We start from the raw sequence: 18,879 nt of genomic DNA, 5'->3' as shown, positions 1-18,879 counted from the left end.
AGACTCAATATTCTTTTCATTTTTTAAATAATTCTATTTCTTTATTCAAGAGAGAGAAACAGAGATCACGACAGAGATAGAGCACAAGCGGGGAGAAGTGGGAGAGGCAGAGTCCCCACTGAGCAGGGAGCCTGAAACAGGTTTGATCCCAGGACTCTGAGATCATGACCTGAGCCGAAGGCAGATGCTCGACTGACTGAGCCATCCCAGGCGCCCCTATTTTTTTGTGATTTTAAATAAACTTTGTATATACTTGAAATTTATGGAGCATTTCAAGCAGATAGCAAAGTAACTCATCATGTACCCATGACCTGGCTTGTTTCATTATGTCCCCATCCATTCTCCAAATCCCAGACATCATATCATTTCATCAGTAAAAACTTCAGTATGTGTCACCAAAGATTAAGGACTCTTTTATTTTTTTATTTTTATTTTTTTTTTAAATTTTTTTTAAATTTTTATTTATTTATGATAGTCACACAGAGAGAGAGAGAGGCAGAGACATAGGCAGAGGGAGAAGCAGGTTCCATGCACTGGGAGCCTGACGTGGGATTCAATCCCGGATCTCCAGGATCGCACCCTGGGCCAAAGGCAGGCGCTAAACCGCTGCGCCACCCAGGGATCCCTTAAGGACTCTTTTAAATGACATAACTACCATATCGCAATATTATTGTTATTTTTAAAAATTAACAATAACTCCTTAATATAATCAAACATCCATTTAGTTGTTTAAGTTTCTGTCAGTGTCTTATAATTTTTTAAACAGTTGGTTTATTTGAACAGGCATCCAAATGAGGGCCACACATTCACATTCAAGCCTGACATTTCAAATGCTTTGGCTAATGGTATTTGACAGTGGCTCTGTTTTCTTTGGCAAGACAAAGAAAGTGGATGAACAATTCAGTGAATTTCTGCTGTGGTTAACTAATCTCAGTTAAAGAAACAAGTTGATTTTTCAACCTGAGTATTTGGGATGATTGACCTTGCTCTCCATATTTTGTTTTTATAGTTCTTAGAGTCATAAAATCAATGATCCCACTCTTCCCCTACCCACTTCCTCCAGATTCCTGCTGTGTTCTATGCTGTGCTGGGTATCTGTGGAGAGTGCTAAGCATTGTTAACGCATGGGTCCCTGTCCTTTGGATATTACAAACCTACGGAGAAGCCAATGTGAAAAATCACTCATAAAACAAACAAACCAAAACTCATATATATACATATATATGAAGTTTTATGGGGAAATATATGATCATATGATAGAGTTCAGAACCCTAATAAATATTTATTCATCACAATTTTTAGATACTTACACAAACCGGACATTATACTAGCTGCTAGGTACATAGTGGTGAACATAGGCACAGAACCTCCCCTCTGGGACTTACAAGAGTGCAAACTACTTACAGTGTTAAGCTACTATATTGGGCTTTAAGAACATAAAGATGATAAATTGTGGCTGCTACCACAGGAAATCCATGATCTAAAGGATAAGCTAGATTAACAAATAATGAATCTAAAATAAAGACAAGTTTTTCTGCCTAAATGTTATTCTTTTACTTTATATGAGTCTTTCCATTGATGGTAAAGATATTTTTGAAGATTTTTGGATAATTTTAAATAATTATAAAATGTGAAAAAATAACATTTCTAAGTTAATATATTATTTTACATATCTGTAATCTTTCAGTTATCTGTAAATAGTTCTGTGTGTATCGCTCTGGAAGATAAGAATTCTTTTTTTAATTCAAAAATTTAATTTCAGTATAGTTAATGTACAACGTTTTATTAGTTTTAGGTTTATAATATAGTGATTCAACAATTCCATACAAAAAAGATAAGAATTCTATAAAAAATAAGCACAGTATCACCTGAGGAAAACATAGCAGTTTCTTTAATATAATTAAAGATCTAGTCAATATTCAAATTTCTGATTGTCTCAAACAGTTATTTTAAAAAAAACTAAAAAATATTTCAGTTTATTTGAATCAGGATTCAGATAGAGTCCACACATTGAAATTGATTTGTCATCTCTTTTAAATTCCTGCTTTCACCTTCTTTCTTACTCTCTCTCTTTCTCTTATTGCAATTATTTATTTTAAAAAAGGGGCAGGCGTAGGCGAGGATTTGTTCCATAGTTTTCCAGAGTTTGGATTTTGTTGATTGTATTCTCCTGCTGGTGTTTTTCCATGGAACTCTGTTTCACTGTATTGTCAGTAAATTGGTATTTGGATTTAGAGGCTTGATCAGATTCAGGGACAATTTATTTGTTAAGATTACCTAATGGGTGGTGATATGGCCTCCCATTAGGAGACATAGAATGTCTGGTTGTTCCTCTTTGTGATGTTAGTGGCTGTTGAAAATCAATGCAGTCCATTAGGGATTGCAAAATGGTGATGTCCTAATTCTAACGTTCTTTTTAAATTTATTCTTTCCTATAATAAGAAACTTCTCTCATTTCTTCTATCTTATTACTCTATGGTGCAATTTATATAGGAGAGCCAGGATAAATTTTTGGCAGTTTTCAACATAATGAGTTGGCTTGTTAGCATTATCCTCCAGTGGTAACCAATTAATTTTTAGAGTGACATTGTGAACTCATGGATTTCAACATATTTGATATATTTAATCTTTTGCAGTTACTACTTTTGTTGATACTCAAATTATCCTAAAAAGCATGGGGTCTCTTTAAGTTGACTCCTGAGTCCTTTTGACACAACCCTCGTTGTCTGTGGGTGCCTCTTAGTAGAAAATGGCATTTTCAGAGACCACAATCTCGGTGCTAAGAATGCTCATTGCTTTTGGCTGATCATTTTTTTAGGCCTTTTGAGTGGACAGAGCTAGAAAATGCAAATTTAGAAGTTTAAAGACATTTAAAGATTAAAATATATGTTTTTATTGATACATCTGATTCAAATTCAGGACTACATGTTTTCTTTTCTTTTTTCTTTTTTTAAAGATTTTTATTTATGTATTCATCAGAGACACAGAAAGAGAGGCAGAGATACAGGCAGAGGGAGAAGCAGGCTCCCTGTGGGGAGCCCGATGCAGGACTCGATCCCAGGACCCCGAGATCATGCCTTGAGCCAAAGGCAGATGCTCAACTGCTGAGCCACCCAGGTGCTCCAGGACTACATGGTTTTTACTTAACTTCTATCTTAGGACTGTATTTTTACCCCTGCAGAGAATGCCAGTTTTCAGTGACATTGAGAGTGACAGAACAAGTTTACATAATCACTCATTTGTTTATCTCACAATGCACAGCAGTCTTAGAGTGAAAGCACCAACTCTATCACCAGTAGGTAACTAAAAAGCAGTTTAAGATCTTCTGAAATTCTTTTCGTCTTTAGGGTATATGCCCCTATGGATGTTCAGTCAATTTATTATATCTTAACATTACTTGGAATAATTTCTCTTGAAATAGTTATATCATCAATTTGTCATTTGCTTTCATTTTGTTTCTCATTTCTGGGAATTGATTTTATTTTATTTTATTTTTTTAAGATTTTATTTATTTATTTGACAGAGAGAGAGAGAGAGGGAGCACAAGCAGGGGGAGCACCAGGCAGAGGGGGGCTGGGAGAAGCAGACTCCTCACTGAGCAGGGAGTCTGATGCGGCTCCATTCCAGGGCCCTGGGACCATGACCTGAGGCAGGCACTTACCTGACTGAGCCACCCAGGTGCCCTTAGGAATTGCTTTAAAATTTTTTAGTTTTGTTTTAAAATTATGTGTGATATTTATAAAACAGGTATATTCAAAGATATCTGTTTTTTTTTTTTTTGTCCTTGTCTCCTAGTCTACCCTAAATCCTCACTCCTCTGTAGGTAACTATTCAAAACAATTGTTCATGGCTTATTCTTCCTTGATATGTTTTTAAGTATAAGCAGATGCTTATGTTGTAACATACATACATATATATATATATATACTTATATATATGCTATATAATATATATGTAAAAGAAAAAAGGTATCAAAAATATATGTTTATTTTAAAGTAGGATCTATGCCCAACATGGGACTTCAGCTCATGACCCCATGATCAAGAGTTCCATGCTCCACCAACTGAGCTAGCCAGGTACTCCCAACACCCTTTTCTTTGATAAAAGTTAGCAAATTATAGCAATTTTCTCAACCTTGCTTTTTAAACGATATTATATCTTGAATATTATTCCATAGTAGTAAATAATATGTAATTTTAAATATCTATAAACTAAATTCATAAATAAAATACTATAAATATTGGAAGCAACCCAAATGTCATCAATAGATGATAAGATAAAATACACACACACACACACACACACACAGAGGACTGTTACTCAGCCATAAAAAAGAATGAAATCTTGCTGTTTGCAACAACATGGATAGACTTGGGAGGTATCATGCTAAGTGAAACAAGTCAGAGAAAGAAAAATACCATATGATCTCACTCATATGTAGAATTTAAGAAACAAAACAAATGAACAGTTAAAAGAGACAAACAAAAAACGTCAGACTCTTAAATACGGAAAACAAATTGGTGGTTGCCAAGAGGATGGGTGAAAAAGATAAAGAGACTTAAGAATACACTTACCTTGATGAGCACTGTGTAATGTGTGGAAGTTTCGAATCATATTATACACTTGAAGCTAATTTAACACGTATGTTAATTATACTTGAATAAAAAAAAGAAATAGAAATATACTTGAATTAAAAAAAGAGTAGCATATCTATGTAGACATTTGACTTTCATCTACTTACTTAAAAACTGGTTTATTCAAGTTGCCCTCAAAAATTTTTTTGAGTCTTCTCATTAGGAAAATGGACTGCTTTACATTCAGGGTTGCCTTATTTGGGGACATAGATAATAACTGAAAAGGAAAAAAGAGTAAAATTAGGACAGTAAGCTGGAGATTTGAGCAGGATCTAGAAGGTGGTCCAGATTTAGTGAAGAGTTGGGGATGGGGTGGGGCGCATTAGGTGACAGAACATGTGAACAAAGGCATGAAAGCGTGAATGTGCACAGTGCCCATGAGATCGGTGAACTTGACTGCAGGTTTGATAAGAGAAATAGATTGGCGGGAAAATCAGTTCAGATTTTTAAAAAATAATTCAGGGTCTTGATAAGGCAGGTGCCATTATATTCATTATTTTAACAAAGAATTATTAAGTCCCTACTATGTGAAAAGTCTGTGTAGGATGCTGGGGAAACATTGGTGAGGAAGACAGACAAGGGTCCTTCGCTTGAGAAGAGACATTTCATTATGAAGGAGAAGTACAGTGTGCTATGAGGGCATATAAATGGAGGGACCTAGCTTGGTTCAGATGAGGCCAGTCAAGGAAGTCTTTCAAGGAAGTGCATTGAGGCTGAGATCTGTAGGATGAATAAGTATGGGTTGCTGGTGGTGGAGGTGAGGATAGCAGGGAGAGGGTGATGGTTCTAGGCAGAGGGAGCAACACTCAAGGAAGAAAGTAAGTGTGGTTCCAGAACTGAAAACATGTCCAGTATGACTGAAGGGGCTGGAGAGTGCCCTAGAGTAGATGAGACATGAGAGTGGATTCAAGAGAAATTGCAAAAGAAGACTCAATAAGGGAGAAAATGATCTCCCCAACGGCATGTGATGGGCACTCAATATACATGGAATGGATAAATAAATACACTTGAGATTTCAAACGTGGACTAAGGAATGATGGTGCCAGGGTAAGCATAAGTAAATGAGCACAGAGTGCTAGTTTTGGAAAGATTAGTTTGGTTTTAGGCACATGGATCTTGCGGTTCCCATCTCAATAGTTTATCAAATACTGAGTCAATAGTTTCCGGCTACTGTTGAAGTTTTAGACTCAAGTGAGGGAAACAAAAGGTAGAGTGCTCTTGCTTGGGAATTATGGTTAGAGGAAGAAGATGAGCCTTTGGTTGAGAGAGGGGAGACTTGATCAGAGGAAAAAGATGGAGAATTTCAAGGACAAGAGGCTGAAATACTGTAGAGGTTGAGGAGACCAATTTACACTAAATGAAATGATGTGGTTGGCACCACTTAGAAAATGCAGATGTATTATCCACTTGTACAGGTGGAGGGGGGAGTTGGAAAAGGCATGAGATCTGCAGTCACAAGACCTGAGTTCAGTCCCACCTCTGCCTTTTACCACATTTGTGCCCTTGAGCAATAATTACTTCATTTTCTCTGAGTCTCAGGCTGCTCTTTTATAAAATGAGAAAGAATGGCTGTCATGTTTGTGTCCCAAAGTTAATGTGAAGTTCAAATGAAAAACATATGTAAGCCATGGTATTTGCTCCCCCAAGGGTTGCCCAAAGGGTCTGGCATACATGTGCAACTTAAATGAATGTTTGAATAAATGACTTAATATTACGGGGGCTACTTAATTATGTTTCAACAGAGACCAGATGAAGAAGCTGTGGTGGATCAGGGTGGGACCAGTACAATTCTCAACATTCACTATGAGAAAGAGGAGTTGGAAGGTAAGAACTGTGGTTTTGTGTGCGTGACGGGGGATAATTATTGAGAGCAGCCTGGTGTGGGAGGAGAGCTTTGCCATCCGAAGGCCTGAGTTGGAGCCCTCTCTTTCTTACTAGCTGTAGGACTTTGGGGGAAAATCAGTTCATTCCCCGTAGGCTCTATGTCCTTATCTATTAAATAAAAGTAGGGATATTAATGCAGAGAACAAACTGGTGGTTGCCAGAGGGATGGGAGGTGGAGAGGAAGCAATGGGTGAAATAGATAAAGGGGATTAAGAGATACAAACTTCCAGTTATAAAATAAATAAGTCGTGGAGATGAGAAGTATGGCATAGGGAATATAGTCAATAATATTGTAATAATGTTGTTTGGTGACAGATGGGGACTACACTTACTGTGACGAGCGCTGAGTAACGCATAGAATTGTTAAATCATGTTGTACGCGTAAAATGAACACAACACTGTACGTTAGTTATAATTCAATTTAAAAAGTGGAGATATTAATACCTCACTCTTAGGATCTAATACCATGTGAGACAATGCTTTGGGTACTATAAAGTCCGGCATAAATATTAATAAATGATCTATTCCTTGAGAATGTAGAGTACTCAGATCAGTTTGTCAATTCTTGACAACTGCCTACAAATATAGATGTAAATTTATACACAATTTTAAAAGGGAATAAAATACAAATAGTTTTTAAGATCAGATTTGTTATATTCAGTTTGGTTATATTATTCAGTTTACCCCATCTCCGATATTTGCTCTTCCCATTCTAATTATACCCGTTTCTGCCTGATGTTTTCATCTAAACAAGACAAGAGAAAACACACACACCTGTAACGTAGTCTTTAGGAATTCGTAGCACAGAGCTGTATTTTAAAAACACCCAGCGAAAGTGGAAGGGAAAGAAGAGTCATTTTTATTGATATGCTCTGTGTAGTTTCCCTTGACCTTCTTTTCCCCTGTCCAACCCTTAGTTCCAGCACATTGGTGCTGTCCTGCTTTCCTTTTTTTCGTAGGGCCTGGTTTCCTGATAAGTGGCGATGCTCAGTTTTATTAGACAAAGGCTCGTGTCCAGTATAGCTTTAATGAGAACCCACATTTGGCTCAAAAGCCTTTGTGAAATCTCTGCAGCATCCCCTGCAATGGCTATGATACAGCAACTTTCTAGTGACTGAGACAGCATATAAAATGTTCTCGCGGTACTGCTTGTTCTCGTGACGTTTTTTCATCAAAGTTGTATAATCCCCAGAGCAAACTTGTCCTTTGGATGGGGAGAGTGGAAGCTGTAGAGGCTGATTCAGCCTCTGGGTCTGTTACCATGAGAACTTCTGTGGGTGGCTTCTGGAGGTCAGTGGAGTTTGGATAGATCAAGGTCAAGTTTTCCAAGTTATTCTGACCAGATGGAAGAAGAGCCAGTGTGGGTTTCGGCAACTGGGAGAAAGGGAGGAAAGGGTGTGGAGGTGGGAGGCTAACATTTATGGAATGCCCCTTGGGTGTTAGGCATTCGATGAAGCATTTCGAACAAGTTGTCTTTTTCATCTTCGCAGCAGCCCGGGCCGGTGGGTACCATCCCTATTTTACCTGTGGAGAAATTGCTCATGGTCATTTAGCCTAATGGCAGGTGAGATTGGGATGGAATTCTGTTCTTTCTGTTCCCCCACACTGCCTGCAAGGGAGGACAGTACTCGGCATTAACCACCCAGCCTCAACATCTTGCTCCGTCACATGAACATTTTTATATGCTATAAGCATCATATGAATATTTATCATATTGCCCTACCCGTCCTTCTACTCTGATCATCCTGTTGCCTCTCACTGCACCCTGAGGGCACTGGTGTTCTCAGTTTAATTGTCTGGGCCTACCAGACCTTTGCCCTCAGCAAGGAGGTAACTAACCACCTATGAACACTCTTGTCTGCTTGGGAGTAGGCCAGTGAACATGGGTAAGTTCTCTTGGGTCCTGAGGCCTGGGCTCCATCCACAGAGGCCAGCTGAGTAATTGGCAACTGGGGCTTCTTTTCAAGACGGCGTCATCTGTTCTTCATGCACTCACCATTTTGCTATAAAAGAAAGCTATCTATGATGTCATTTGTAGGGGATAGGAAATGATCCTTCATACATAGAGCTTTTTGAAAACTAGAATCTTATTGATGTTAGCCCTTTTTAAATAAAGCACAGTTGGCACATGGAGGACAAATGGTTTCCGCTTCTCAGGCCTGATGTGGTTCTAGGGCAGCTCCAGGGAGGAGAAGAGGGAGAACTGGGATTTGCTGTAGGCTTGGTCATGTTGGGGGCTCTACCCTGACTCACTGTGAGGGAGGCCCTAGGACTCAGGTGTTCCTAGGGTGGTGTCATTTCTTGAAGGGTTGAAATAAAGTCAGTCCCACTTTGATAGAAGACAGAAGTAGATTGTATTCTGATTCAAAGTGTATGCCATGATATAGGGTTCTGTGACTGTAGATAAATCCCTGGTTCTTCCTTCCCCTTTATTCCATACCCTCTGCTCCACATAATGTAATGATCCCCCTTTTCAGAACTACTTCAGAGATTTAGTCTCTGGACATTGTTACAGACTTTCGTAAATGTGGGTCTTTTTGCATAAGTTAATTCCATCAGTAGGAGAAGGTGCATTAAACCATGACATTGCTTCTTTTTATATATGAGAAGCGTCCAAAGCAAGTATTAGAACAGATTTCCCAAGATGAACTCACAAAGAGCAATAGTCCATGATGTACTTCAGTGGACCCTCCCACTCCCAGAAGGACATGGAACGGTTGTTTTAGTTTCAGAAATGGTTTTTTCCATTTTTTTTTTTCTGGCACATCACTATTCCTGAATAACTATTAGACTTAGGAACCTTAGACTGGGTTTGTTGCCTTCTAATAAGTTTTTAACAGAGGTTAAGAACCTTTTGATCCTATTTTTAAGTCATGGAAAAAAAGGCTTATATCTGCTCTGCATGTTAGATACCCCCCTCCAGTTATTGACTTTGAGTCATCCTGTAGCCCAGGGGGGTGGAATAATTTTCAGTATGTGCTAATGAGTTCTCCGTGTGTGCTGGGTAAACAGTGTTTATGACATGCACTCTACGTTGGTAGGCCCAGTCTCCATCTGCAAGGTAGGTCACAGCTGTGATTTCTGTCCTGCTCCAGAAGATTCAGCCCCAGTTCACTAATGGTTGCTCTCTATATGCACATACATACTTATTTTTAAAAATACACACTAGCATTACATCTCTCCCATAAGTTTTACTGAATGAATACTTGTATTTACTCACAGATAGCTCCCAAAGCATAGGTTTGACAATGGCTGGAAAGAAAGAATGAGGAATTGGATGGGGATTTGACAGGTAGATGGGGGGGAAGAAGACTGAGTGGGAGAGCAGTTGAATGGCCAGCCAAGTGACCACAGGATTAGTTTAGTGAAGTCACCAGATTGCCAGAATCCAGTGAAATGGTCTAGATTTTATTGATGCCGTATTTGTTTCCGAGTGTCCATTTGTTTGTCATCATTTCTGCAGATTTCACTCAGAATACCCAAGTCCCTGTTTCAGAGTCTTCAGCTTAGAAACCGAGGCCTAATTTTCTGACAGCCACTTGGTCCTTCTTAGCTCTGACCCCTGCTGGGGCTTGTTTTCATTTCTGCCTGTCTCCAGCATTTCAAAAGGCAGGCACTGCCTTTGGTTTGGGAGAACTGATTGGACCAAAAAAAATTGTGGGGGAGGAAAAGAGTCTTCCTTCCCTAAGATTTATACTTGACCTTACTTCCTGCAGAGCCACCAAAGGCACCTGAAGGATGTCTTCCTCGTTATCCTCAGACTTGCCGAGTGGGAATTTTAGGCATGAAGCAAAACCATACATCATTGGCTCAACAAACATTTACTGGGGGCGCCTGGGTGGCTCAGCTGGTTAAGCATCTGCCTTCTGCTCAGGTCATGATCCTGGGGTCCTGGGATTGAGTTCTGTATTGGGCTAAGGGAGAACCTGGACTAGACGTGAGAAGTCATTTGGTCCAACCTCCTTGTTTTACTTTAATAGTGACAGTGAACAAATGAACCAAGAGAGATCTAATAACACAGATTCCAAAACCTAGTCACTACCCCTCAATTTCTATTTAGAATATACTTAAAATTACATAATATTAGCAATATACCAACAGACCAGTGGAAGTATTTGGAATGTGCTTAAAAAGTATAGGTTCTAGCCTGGCCAATAACCCTCTGGGAGATTTGTTGGGAACAAGAAGCTCAGGGTTGGGATGGCTCTATTGGAGGAGTTAAAGTCACCCCTTGGTGAGGCTTTTCTTCACTTCAGTCTAAGCTCTGCCTAGACATACTGGATTTTACAATGCCTAGGTCACTATTTTAGGGACTAGTTGAAGTGGTTCAGTGGGATCTAATTATATTTTTCACTGCCCGTGGGTTCTTCATGATCTGCCCCTGCCTGTCTTTCTGAACTTTGCCTCCTCCTCTTCTTTCCTCTTTTACCTTGCTCTGGTCCTCCTGGCCATCCTTTTGCTTTGGAATTCGCACATGCCCACTGTAAGGCCTGTGCACTTGATCTTGCCTTGTCCTGGAATGCTCTTCTCATGGCCTCTCCTCATCATTCAGATATTGCCTCTAACCATCTTAGCTACAATCTCACTTCTCCATCCTACCCTTTACCCCAGACACTTTACCATTTTTTAGAGAAAGAGAGACCATGCACAAGAGTGGGGCATGGGGGTACAGGGGGAGAGGGAGAAAGAAAGAGAAAATATTTTTTTAAATTAATTTTTATTGGTGTTCAATTTACCAACATACAGAAAAACACCCAGTGCTCATCCCGTCAAGTGTCCACCTCAGTGCCCATCACCCATTCCCCTCCAACACCCGCCCTCCTCCCCTTCCACCACCCCTAGTTCGTTTCCCAGAGTTAGGAGTCTTTATGTTCTGTCTCCCTTCCTGATATTTCCCAACATTTCTTTTCCCTTCCTTTATATTCCCTTTCACTATTATTTATATTCCCCAAATGAATGAGAACATACACTGTTTGTCCTTCTCCGATTGATTTATTTCACTCAGCATAATACCCTCCAGTTCCATCCACGTTGAAGCAAATGGTGGGTATTTGTCGTTTCTAATGGCTGAGGAATATTCCATTGTATACATAGACCACATCTTCTTTATCCATTCATCTTTCCATGGACACAGAGGGTCCTTCCACAGTTTGGCTATTGTGGCCATTGCTGATAGAAACATCGGGGTGCAGGTGTCCCGACGTTTCATTGCATCTGAATCTTTGGGGTAAATCCCCAGCAGTGCAATTGCTGGGTCGTAGGGCAGGTCTATTTTTAACTCTTTGAGGAACCTCCACACAGTTTTCCAGAGTGGCTGCACCAGTTCACATTCCCACCAACAGTGTAAGAGGGTTCCCTTTTCTCCGCATCCTCTCCAACATTTGTGGTTTCCTGCCTTGTTAATTTTCCCCATTCTCACTGGTGTGAGGTGGGATCTCATTGTGGTTTTGATTTGTATTTCCCTGATGGCAAGTGATGCAGAGCATTTTCTCATGTGCTTGAGAAAATATTTTTTAAAAAAAATTTTATTTATTTATTCATGAGAGATAGAAACAGAGACACAGGCAGAGGAAGAAACAGGCTTTTCTCAGGGAGCCCGATGCAGGACTTGATCCCCAGATCCTGGGATCACACCTTGAGCCAAAGGCAGACGCTCAACCGCTGGAGGCACCCAGGCATTCCGAGAAAGAATCTTAAGCAGACTCCACACTCAGTGTGGAGCCTGATGCCGTGCTTGAGCTCATGACCCTGAGATCATGACCTGAGCTGAAATCAAGAGTTGGATTCTTAACCGACAGAGCCACCCAGGGGCCCCTACCGTGTTTTTATTCATAATAATTATCAGTACTTGAAATAATATGTTATTGTTTTCACGATGTCTGTCTCCACTAACTAGAATATGTGTCTTGAGGATAGGGACCTTGTGCTGTTCACTACTGCGTTCCCAGCCCTTGGGACAGGACCTGGCACAGTTAGGTGACTCCAGCATGGGTTGGTCTCAGTGGTGTACTACAGGGAACTAATTAACATACTAGAGTGGAACATCATTAGTTAACAGATGGTATTTTATTAAGATGGTATTCAATTTAGTCATTTTCACACTTTATAGTTTTCATTGATAATGTCAGAGGTTTGGAATCCCACATCTTAGCAGATGACTTCTTCTGGCTCTGTATTTCTGTTTCGATAAAGTTGCAAGATGACTACATTATGTTCAGAGATCTGCCAGTAGAAACGTCCTGAGATGTGCATGAGTTAATACAGGATGGGATGAGGATAAGAGGTGTGATTCCTCCAGATACTAAATGTTTTGACCTCTTACCTCTCAACCTTCTAATAAATCTCTGATCAGCTTTCCCTCTAATTCTATTCCTTTTTTTTTTCTTTAAGTAGAGTTAACATATAGTGTTATGTTAATACAATATAATGATTCAGCAGTTCTGTACAGTACTCAGTGCTCATCATGATAAGTGTACTCTTAATCTCCTTTATCTACTTCACCTATATCACCAGCTCCCTTTTGTGAACCACTAGTTTGTTCTCTATTTAAGAGTGCACGTGTGTGTGTGTGTGTGTGTGTGTGTGTGTGGTTGGTTGGTCTCTTTCATCTTTGTTCATTTGTTCTGTTTCTTAAATTCCACATAGGAGTAAAACCATATGGTATTTATCTTTCTCTGATTTATTTCACTTAGGATTGTACCCTTTAGGTCTATCCATGTTATTGCAAATGGCAAGATTTCATTCTTTTTTATGGCTGAGGAATATTCCATTGTTTGTGTGCAAATTGATGCAGCCACTGTGAAGAACAGCATGGATGTTCTCCCCAAAATTAAAAATAGAATTACCATATGATCCAGTAATTCCAGTACTGGGTATTTACCCAGAGAAAACGAAAACACTATTCAAAAAGATATATGCATTTTTTTGCATATTTATTGCAACATTATTTATAATAGTAAAGATGTGGAAGCAACCCAAGTGTCCATCCATAGATGAATGGATAAATAATATGTGGTATATATAATCCTGTTTCTTTTTGTTTTTCTTTATCACTTGGGAGTTTGGAAGGCAGGAGAGGACAAAGAAAAGGAGACAGAAATAGAGAAAGGAATGAAGGAATGTAGAGCAGCACTCCAAGGCATATTAATTAACTTCACGTGTAAGTAGTGGAGTCCAATTTGAGACCTTGAGAAGCTTGCAGATGATGAATAGTTGGAGGTATTAATTCTAGTTCAAGGTGTAAAATAAGTGCATAAGAGAATGCTAGCCAAGGGCTCTGGGGGTTTAGAGGTAGGAGGTTGCACATCTGATTGGGGAGATCAGATATAATATCAAGAAGGAAGGTGTGTTTGCTGTGAATCTTGTGGGAGCGAGCCAAGTCCGTGTCTAGAGGGCACTGGCACATTTGTGGAATAGTGGGTTGGTTCAGAGAGAGGAAAGAATGGAAGAGGATGGCGGGTGGAGCAGCCAAGGCCGTGGGGAGGAGACAGAGTTGCTGGGGTAGATGCAGAAGGTGTACGTCTCTAGATTTCCCCCTGCCCCCAGAATGTTTAAGTGCTGTGAGCCCGTGTGGGATTTCCACCTCCCAGTCTCGCTTGAGCTGATTGCTCAGTTCTTCTAGAGGCCCTTCCGTTTATTTTCTTATTAAATGTACAATTTTTTCTAGTGAAGAAAAGACTAGAAAGGAGATTGGGGTCTGAGCATCCTGGAGCATGAAGGGTCCTGACTGCACAGAAGTGAGCTATGATCAGAGCAGTGCTTCAGGAGGATTCATTTGTAGGATTGAATTGGTGTGGAAGGCAGGAAAGAGGCTCCTACTGTTGTCAAGGTGGGAGGAGAGAAATCCTTGACATCCTTAATCTGTAGGATATAGCACTAAGGAGCATGGGGAGAGGTGGAAATCTAACATAACTCTGAGGTTTCAGGCCTGGGAAGTTGAGAGAATGGTGAAACCATGAACAGAAACGTGGAAGAAATGGGTATGAGCTTGATTTGAGATAGAGGATGATGGGTTTGCTTTGGGATATATTGAATCACTGTAGATAAAGATCTGGGGGTCATTTGTAGAAGAAAACTTTCAAATCATGAGAGTAGATACCAATAAAATAAAAGAGAGAGAAGGGCCCAGGACTGAAATCCAGGGAACTTTCCTTTGTTGGATTGTGGAAGGGATGGAGAAGCATAGTCAGTCAAAGGAGTGCAGATGAACTAAGGAGGCATGGGTATGGGAGCTAAGGGACCCTGGACCACCAATGGGAGGACGTAGTCAAAGAGTCAGGGATTTGGGTTCTGCCTGGTACGTGGTGGGCTCTCAGGAAAGGCTTTTGAGTTGACCTGAGAGAGACATAAGATGATAGAGATTTGGTGATTAAGTGGTCCCTAATGAGAGCACTTTTAGTGGAGAGCGGCTGCATACAGAGGGTAGGCAACAAGGAGATGGTGAGGAATAGAGAAGCTAGGTGGGTAGATTGTTTTTGAAAGTGGTTTGATGAAGAAGGGAAACGGACAGGTATAAGCTTAGAGAGTAGCACTAGATTGAGAAAGTTTCTTTTTAAGAGAGACTTGGGGCACCTGGCTGGCTTAGTTGGTAGAACATGCAACTCTTGATCTCAGGGTCATGAGTTTGAGCCTCACATTGGGCGTAGAGCTTACTAAAAAAAAAAATAAAAAGGTAAGAGAGAGTTGTGATCAGGAGAAAACTGTGGAAGGGATGGATCAAAAGGAGAGACTGAAGATAGCTGATGGAATAGGACCCCAGAGGTGTGGGAGGCCATACTCGTTAGCCTGGCAAAGAGGAGAAGCTGGGGGAGGAAAGCAAGCCAGGCTGAGACGGAGGGAGGTCACGTGAGACTGCCTTAGTCTTCTAAGTAAAATATGAAGCCAGGTCACCTACTCTGAGGGAGGAAGTATGGATCAGGGTTGTGGGTTTGAGGACAGCAACTGAAGACTGGAATACTTCTGTGGTGGCAGAAATGGGGAGTCAGCCTGAGATCTAGGGTGCTAGCAGCAGTAACTGGGCAGCAATGGGGGAAGACTAAAGCTCAGTTGTTCGGGGTGGTAGCATTCTGGAAGCTACTGGTTCAGGGCTTCAGGCTGGCAGCAAGGCAAGGGAAGCCAGGTGGAAGTGAGAGAGAATCCTGGCAGTCATGAGCAGAACAAAATAAGGCTTATAGAAGGAACAAATGAGTGGAAAAGGAGGAATTGAACAGGAACACTCTTGGATCACTTATTTTCCCACATTCTTCTCTTTTTGTACAACACTTACTATCTCTCCCTGTAACCCCAGTCTCATGCTTCTTATGATTTGTGACTAGTCTCTCACTACTATTCTAGATTGTGCATTCTACAGGGCAGAAAGAAGGGTAGTAGAAACTGGTCCTAGAAAGTAGTGGCTGCTAAAAGTTATTCAAGACATTGGTTAAGCATTTTGTATACATCATCTTATGTGCTGCTCGTGAAAACCCTCTGAGTTTAAATACTAAGCTTTTAGTAGTATTTTTTAAAGACTGAGAGAGATTAGCTAACTTGCTTAAATTAAGGTCACATGGTTAGCGAATGATGAAGTCAAGTTTCAGACCCAGGCAGGTTGACTTGAGTATTTCGTCAGTTCTCCAAACTGCCTCCCTGCCATGACTTGCTACAGTTGGCACAGTGAATGTATTGCTTTTTTTCAATTGCTCAAATTGTCATAACAGCAACTAGAATCCTTGTTGGCTTTTAGGGCTTGCAAATCAAGTTCACGCACATTATTTCCTTTGATTTTAACACTCCTGTGAGGTTTGCAGCCACGTGCAGGGTGAAGGAGGGCGTCAGCTCCAAGATCTCTATGTCTTTGGTCCTGAAGTCTTTGAAGTTTTGCCATTGCAGAGTTGTGACCCAGCCAGAGAACTATGATTTTTTTCTCTCTTAAATATGCTCACTTCCTTTTAGAAAGGCATTCTCTGGGGTGCCTGGCTGGCTCAGTTGGGAGAGTATAAGACTCAATCTCGGGATCATGAGTTAGGCCCCACATTGGGTATAGAGATTACTAAAAATAAGTAAATAAAGGCTTAAAATAAAATAAATAAAATAAAATAAATAAAATAAAATAAAATAAAATAAAATAAAATAAAATAAAAATAAAGGCATTCTCTGCACAGACCTTCTGCTTTGTTCCAGGTCATAGGACTTTGTATGTGGGGGTTCGGATGCCACTGGGCCGGCAGAGCCATCGCCATCACCGAACCCATGGCCAAAAGCACCGCAGACGAGGGCGAGGCAAAGGAGCCAGCCAAGGAGAGGAAGGCCCAGAGGCCCTGGCCCATGGTAACATTCTCAGGAGGAAGGGCGGGGGTCCATGGCTGGGACCTTGGTGAGGCTGAGGGAATGTGTGATGGACATCAAGTAGGTGGTCTTGATTCTCTAGCCCTTTTGCAGAGTTTTTGGAGCTTGCTTCCCAGAAGAAGAAATGCCTCCAAGAATCAAATATCTTCCTGAAAAACTCATAGTTCAGGCCTCCCAAATCGATTACCATAGAGGTGAATGAAGTCATTTGCCAGAAAAGTAACCATTCTTTTTGATCAACTTAATCAGATTTCCAGTTGTGGATTTTCCTCAAGTGGTCTTAATTCATCATTTTTTTCCTTCCATTAACTGCTTCCATAGAATAGTGTTTTGGTGGGGGGTGGGTAAGAATAAATAAATCTTTTTGATTTACATTTAGGATTGTTTTTTGTTCCTGAAGTTATAAGGACTCCAGGTGTGCTAAGTATAGCAGAATGCTATTTCTGTTCTAAGTTGAGGCTAGGAGCAGACCTTTCTCTGTGGTTGATTTTCTAGATACACCATCTCAGCGTGTTCAGTTCATTCTTGGCACTGAGGAAGATGAAGAGCATGTGCCACATGAGCTGTTCACAGAGCTGGATGAGATCTGTATGAAAGAGGGAGAAGATGCTGAGTGGAAGGAGACGGCTAGGTAAGGCCCTAAAATATCCTGATTCACGATTTGCTTGGGTAGGCAAACGTATACCTTTTAGCAAGTGACAGGTCTGCTTGCCTTTTATTTTTTCGTGGGAGAAGTGATGGCTGACATAGGGACTGATACTCTAGAATCTTCTATGGGAAGTCTTGATTTTGGCCTCTTTGTGATGTCTCTGGTGATACCTATACCAGTTGACCTTGAGCCTGGGATTGGTGACAGAAACACAGAACCTTTAGGAAGTCCTCTCATTTATTTAGGGCCCAGAATTGTTCGTGGGCTATCTTGATATTATAGGTCTGATTTTTTTTTAATGTTTTAAAATTATTTTTATTGGACTTCAATTTGCTAACATATAGCATAACACCCAGTGCTCATACCGCCAAGTGCACCCTTCAATGCCCATCACCCAGTCACACAAACCCCCCGCCCACTTCCCCTTCCACTACCTATTGTTCATTTCCCAGGGTTAGGTGTCTGTCATGTCTTGTCACCCTTACTGATATTTTCACTCATTTTCTGTCCTTTCCCTTTATTCCCTTTCACTATTTTTTATATTCCCCAATCTGATTTAGAAGATGCCTGATGGGCCACCTTGGTTTGGACCTACCCCAGCAAACATAGCATAGGTGAAGACTTTTCTGCAGGTGAATGATAGTGTTTTAATTCATTTGGATTTTGAGTACTAGAAGTTTCATAATTTTTGAGATGTCTTATGGGGATAGCCCAACCTCATGGAGACCTGTGGGAATTTATAGCTGGCCTGACAGCAGGCTTCCTGGGGTAGCTGTAGAGTGAGCCTCTACAGCTCATGCTTTGCCTGAGGCTCAAACCCCAGAAGAGCCCTCGGATTCACCAGGGCCATGTCTAGGCTCCTCTCATAATTGATCAGTGAGCCCCATGAGTGATATAAAGTCAGCATGCCTGAGCTTCAGGGAAGAAGGCAAGGTGGGTAACTAGCAAAGTGTGGCTCTAGCTCTCACTAGAACAGCTCTTCCTGGATCCTTGCTATATCCTCCATGGGTGGAGAGGATTAAGCAAGCCAATCACCCTGATACCAAGTGAAAAGGCAATTAATTAGTCTTGTTATTCTGTCTTTGCCAACTTGTAAAGGTCACACAGAGGCTTTTTCAAAAAGAAAAATATTATCATTTTATTAATCTATCCAAACAATATAGATTAGATCTATCTTTTTAATTGCACAAGTAATATATGCTCATTATATGAAATTAGAAAAGAAAGATAAGCAAAAGGAAGATGAAAATTATGTATAAATCTACTACCTCAAGGATAATGAGGAATATAGCATTTGGCACTTTATACATGTGTGTTTGCATTTTTAAAATTTCTTTAAATAGAAATGGGATCAAATTGTACTCAAGTTTGGGCTGCTTTATAACCTGC

At 40.4% G+C, this 18,879-nt stretch overlaps 1 protein-coding gene across 4 annotated transcripts in view; it reads left to right on the top strand.

The window, feature by feature from the left end:
• Positions 1-18,879, top strand: part of SLC4A8 (solute carrier family 4 member 8) — a 75,241-nt gene that overhangs the window by 6,745 nt on the left and 49,617 nt on the right. For 3 of the 4 annotated variants that reach the window (XM_072765259.1, XM_072765260.1, XM_072765261.1), the window contains exons 2-4: positions 6,377-6,458; positions 16,677-16,823; positions 17,337-17,472. In XM_072765259.1, the coding sequence (XP_072621360.1) occupies positions 6,377-6,458; positions 16,677-16,823; positions 17,337-17,472 (365 nt within the window). Of the gene's footprint in view, positions 1-6,376; positions 6,459-8,033; positions 8,083-16,676; positions 16,824-17,336; positions 17,473-18,879 lie in introns of those variants that run through there. The other variant, XM_026000363.2, reaches the window with a different exon arrangement.

Source organism: Vulpes vulpes, chromosome 8 (assembly GCF_048418805.1).
Source record: "Vulpes vulpes isolate BD-2025 chromosome 8, VulVul3, whole genome shotgun sequence".
Taxonomy (NCBI): domain Eukaryota; kingdom Metazoa; phylum Chordata; class Mammalia; order Carnivora; family Canidae; genus Vulpes; species Vulpes vulpes.
This window is presented reverse-complemented; position numbering and strand designations above follow the sequence as displayed.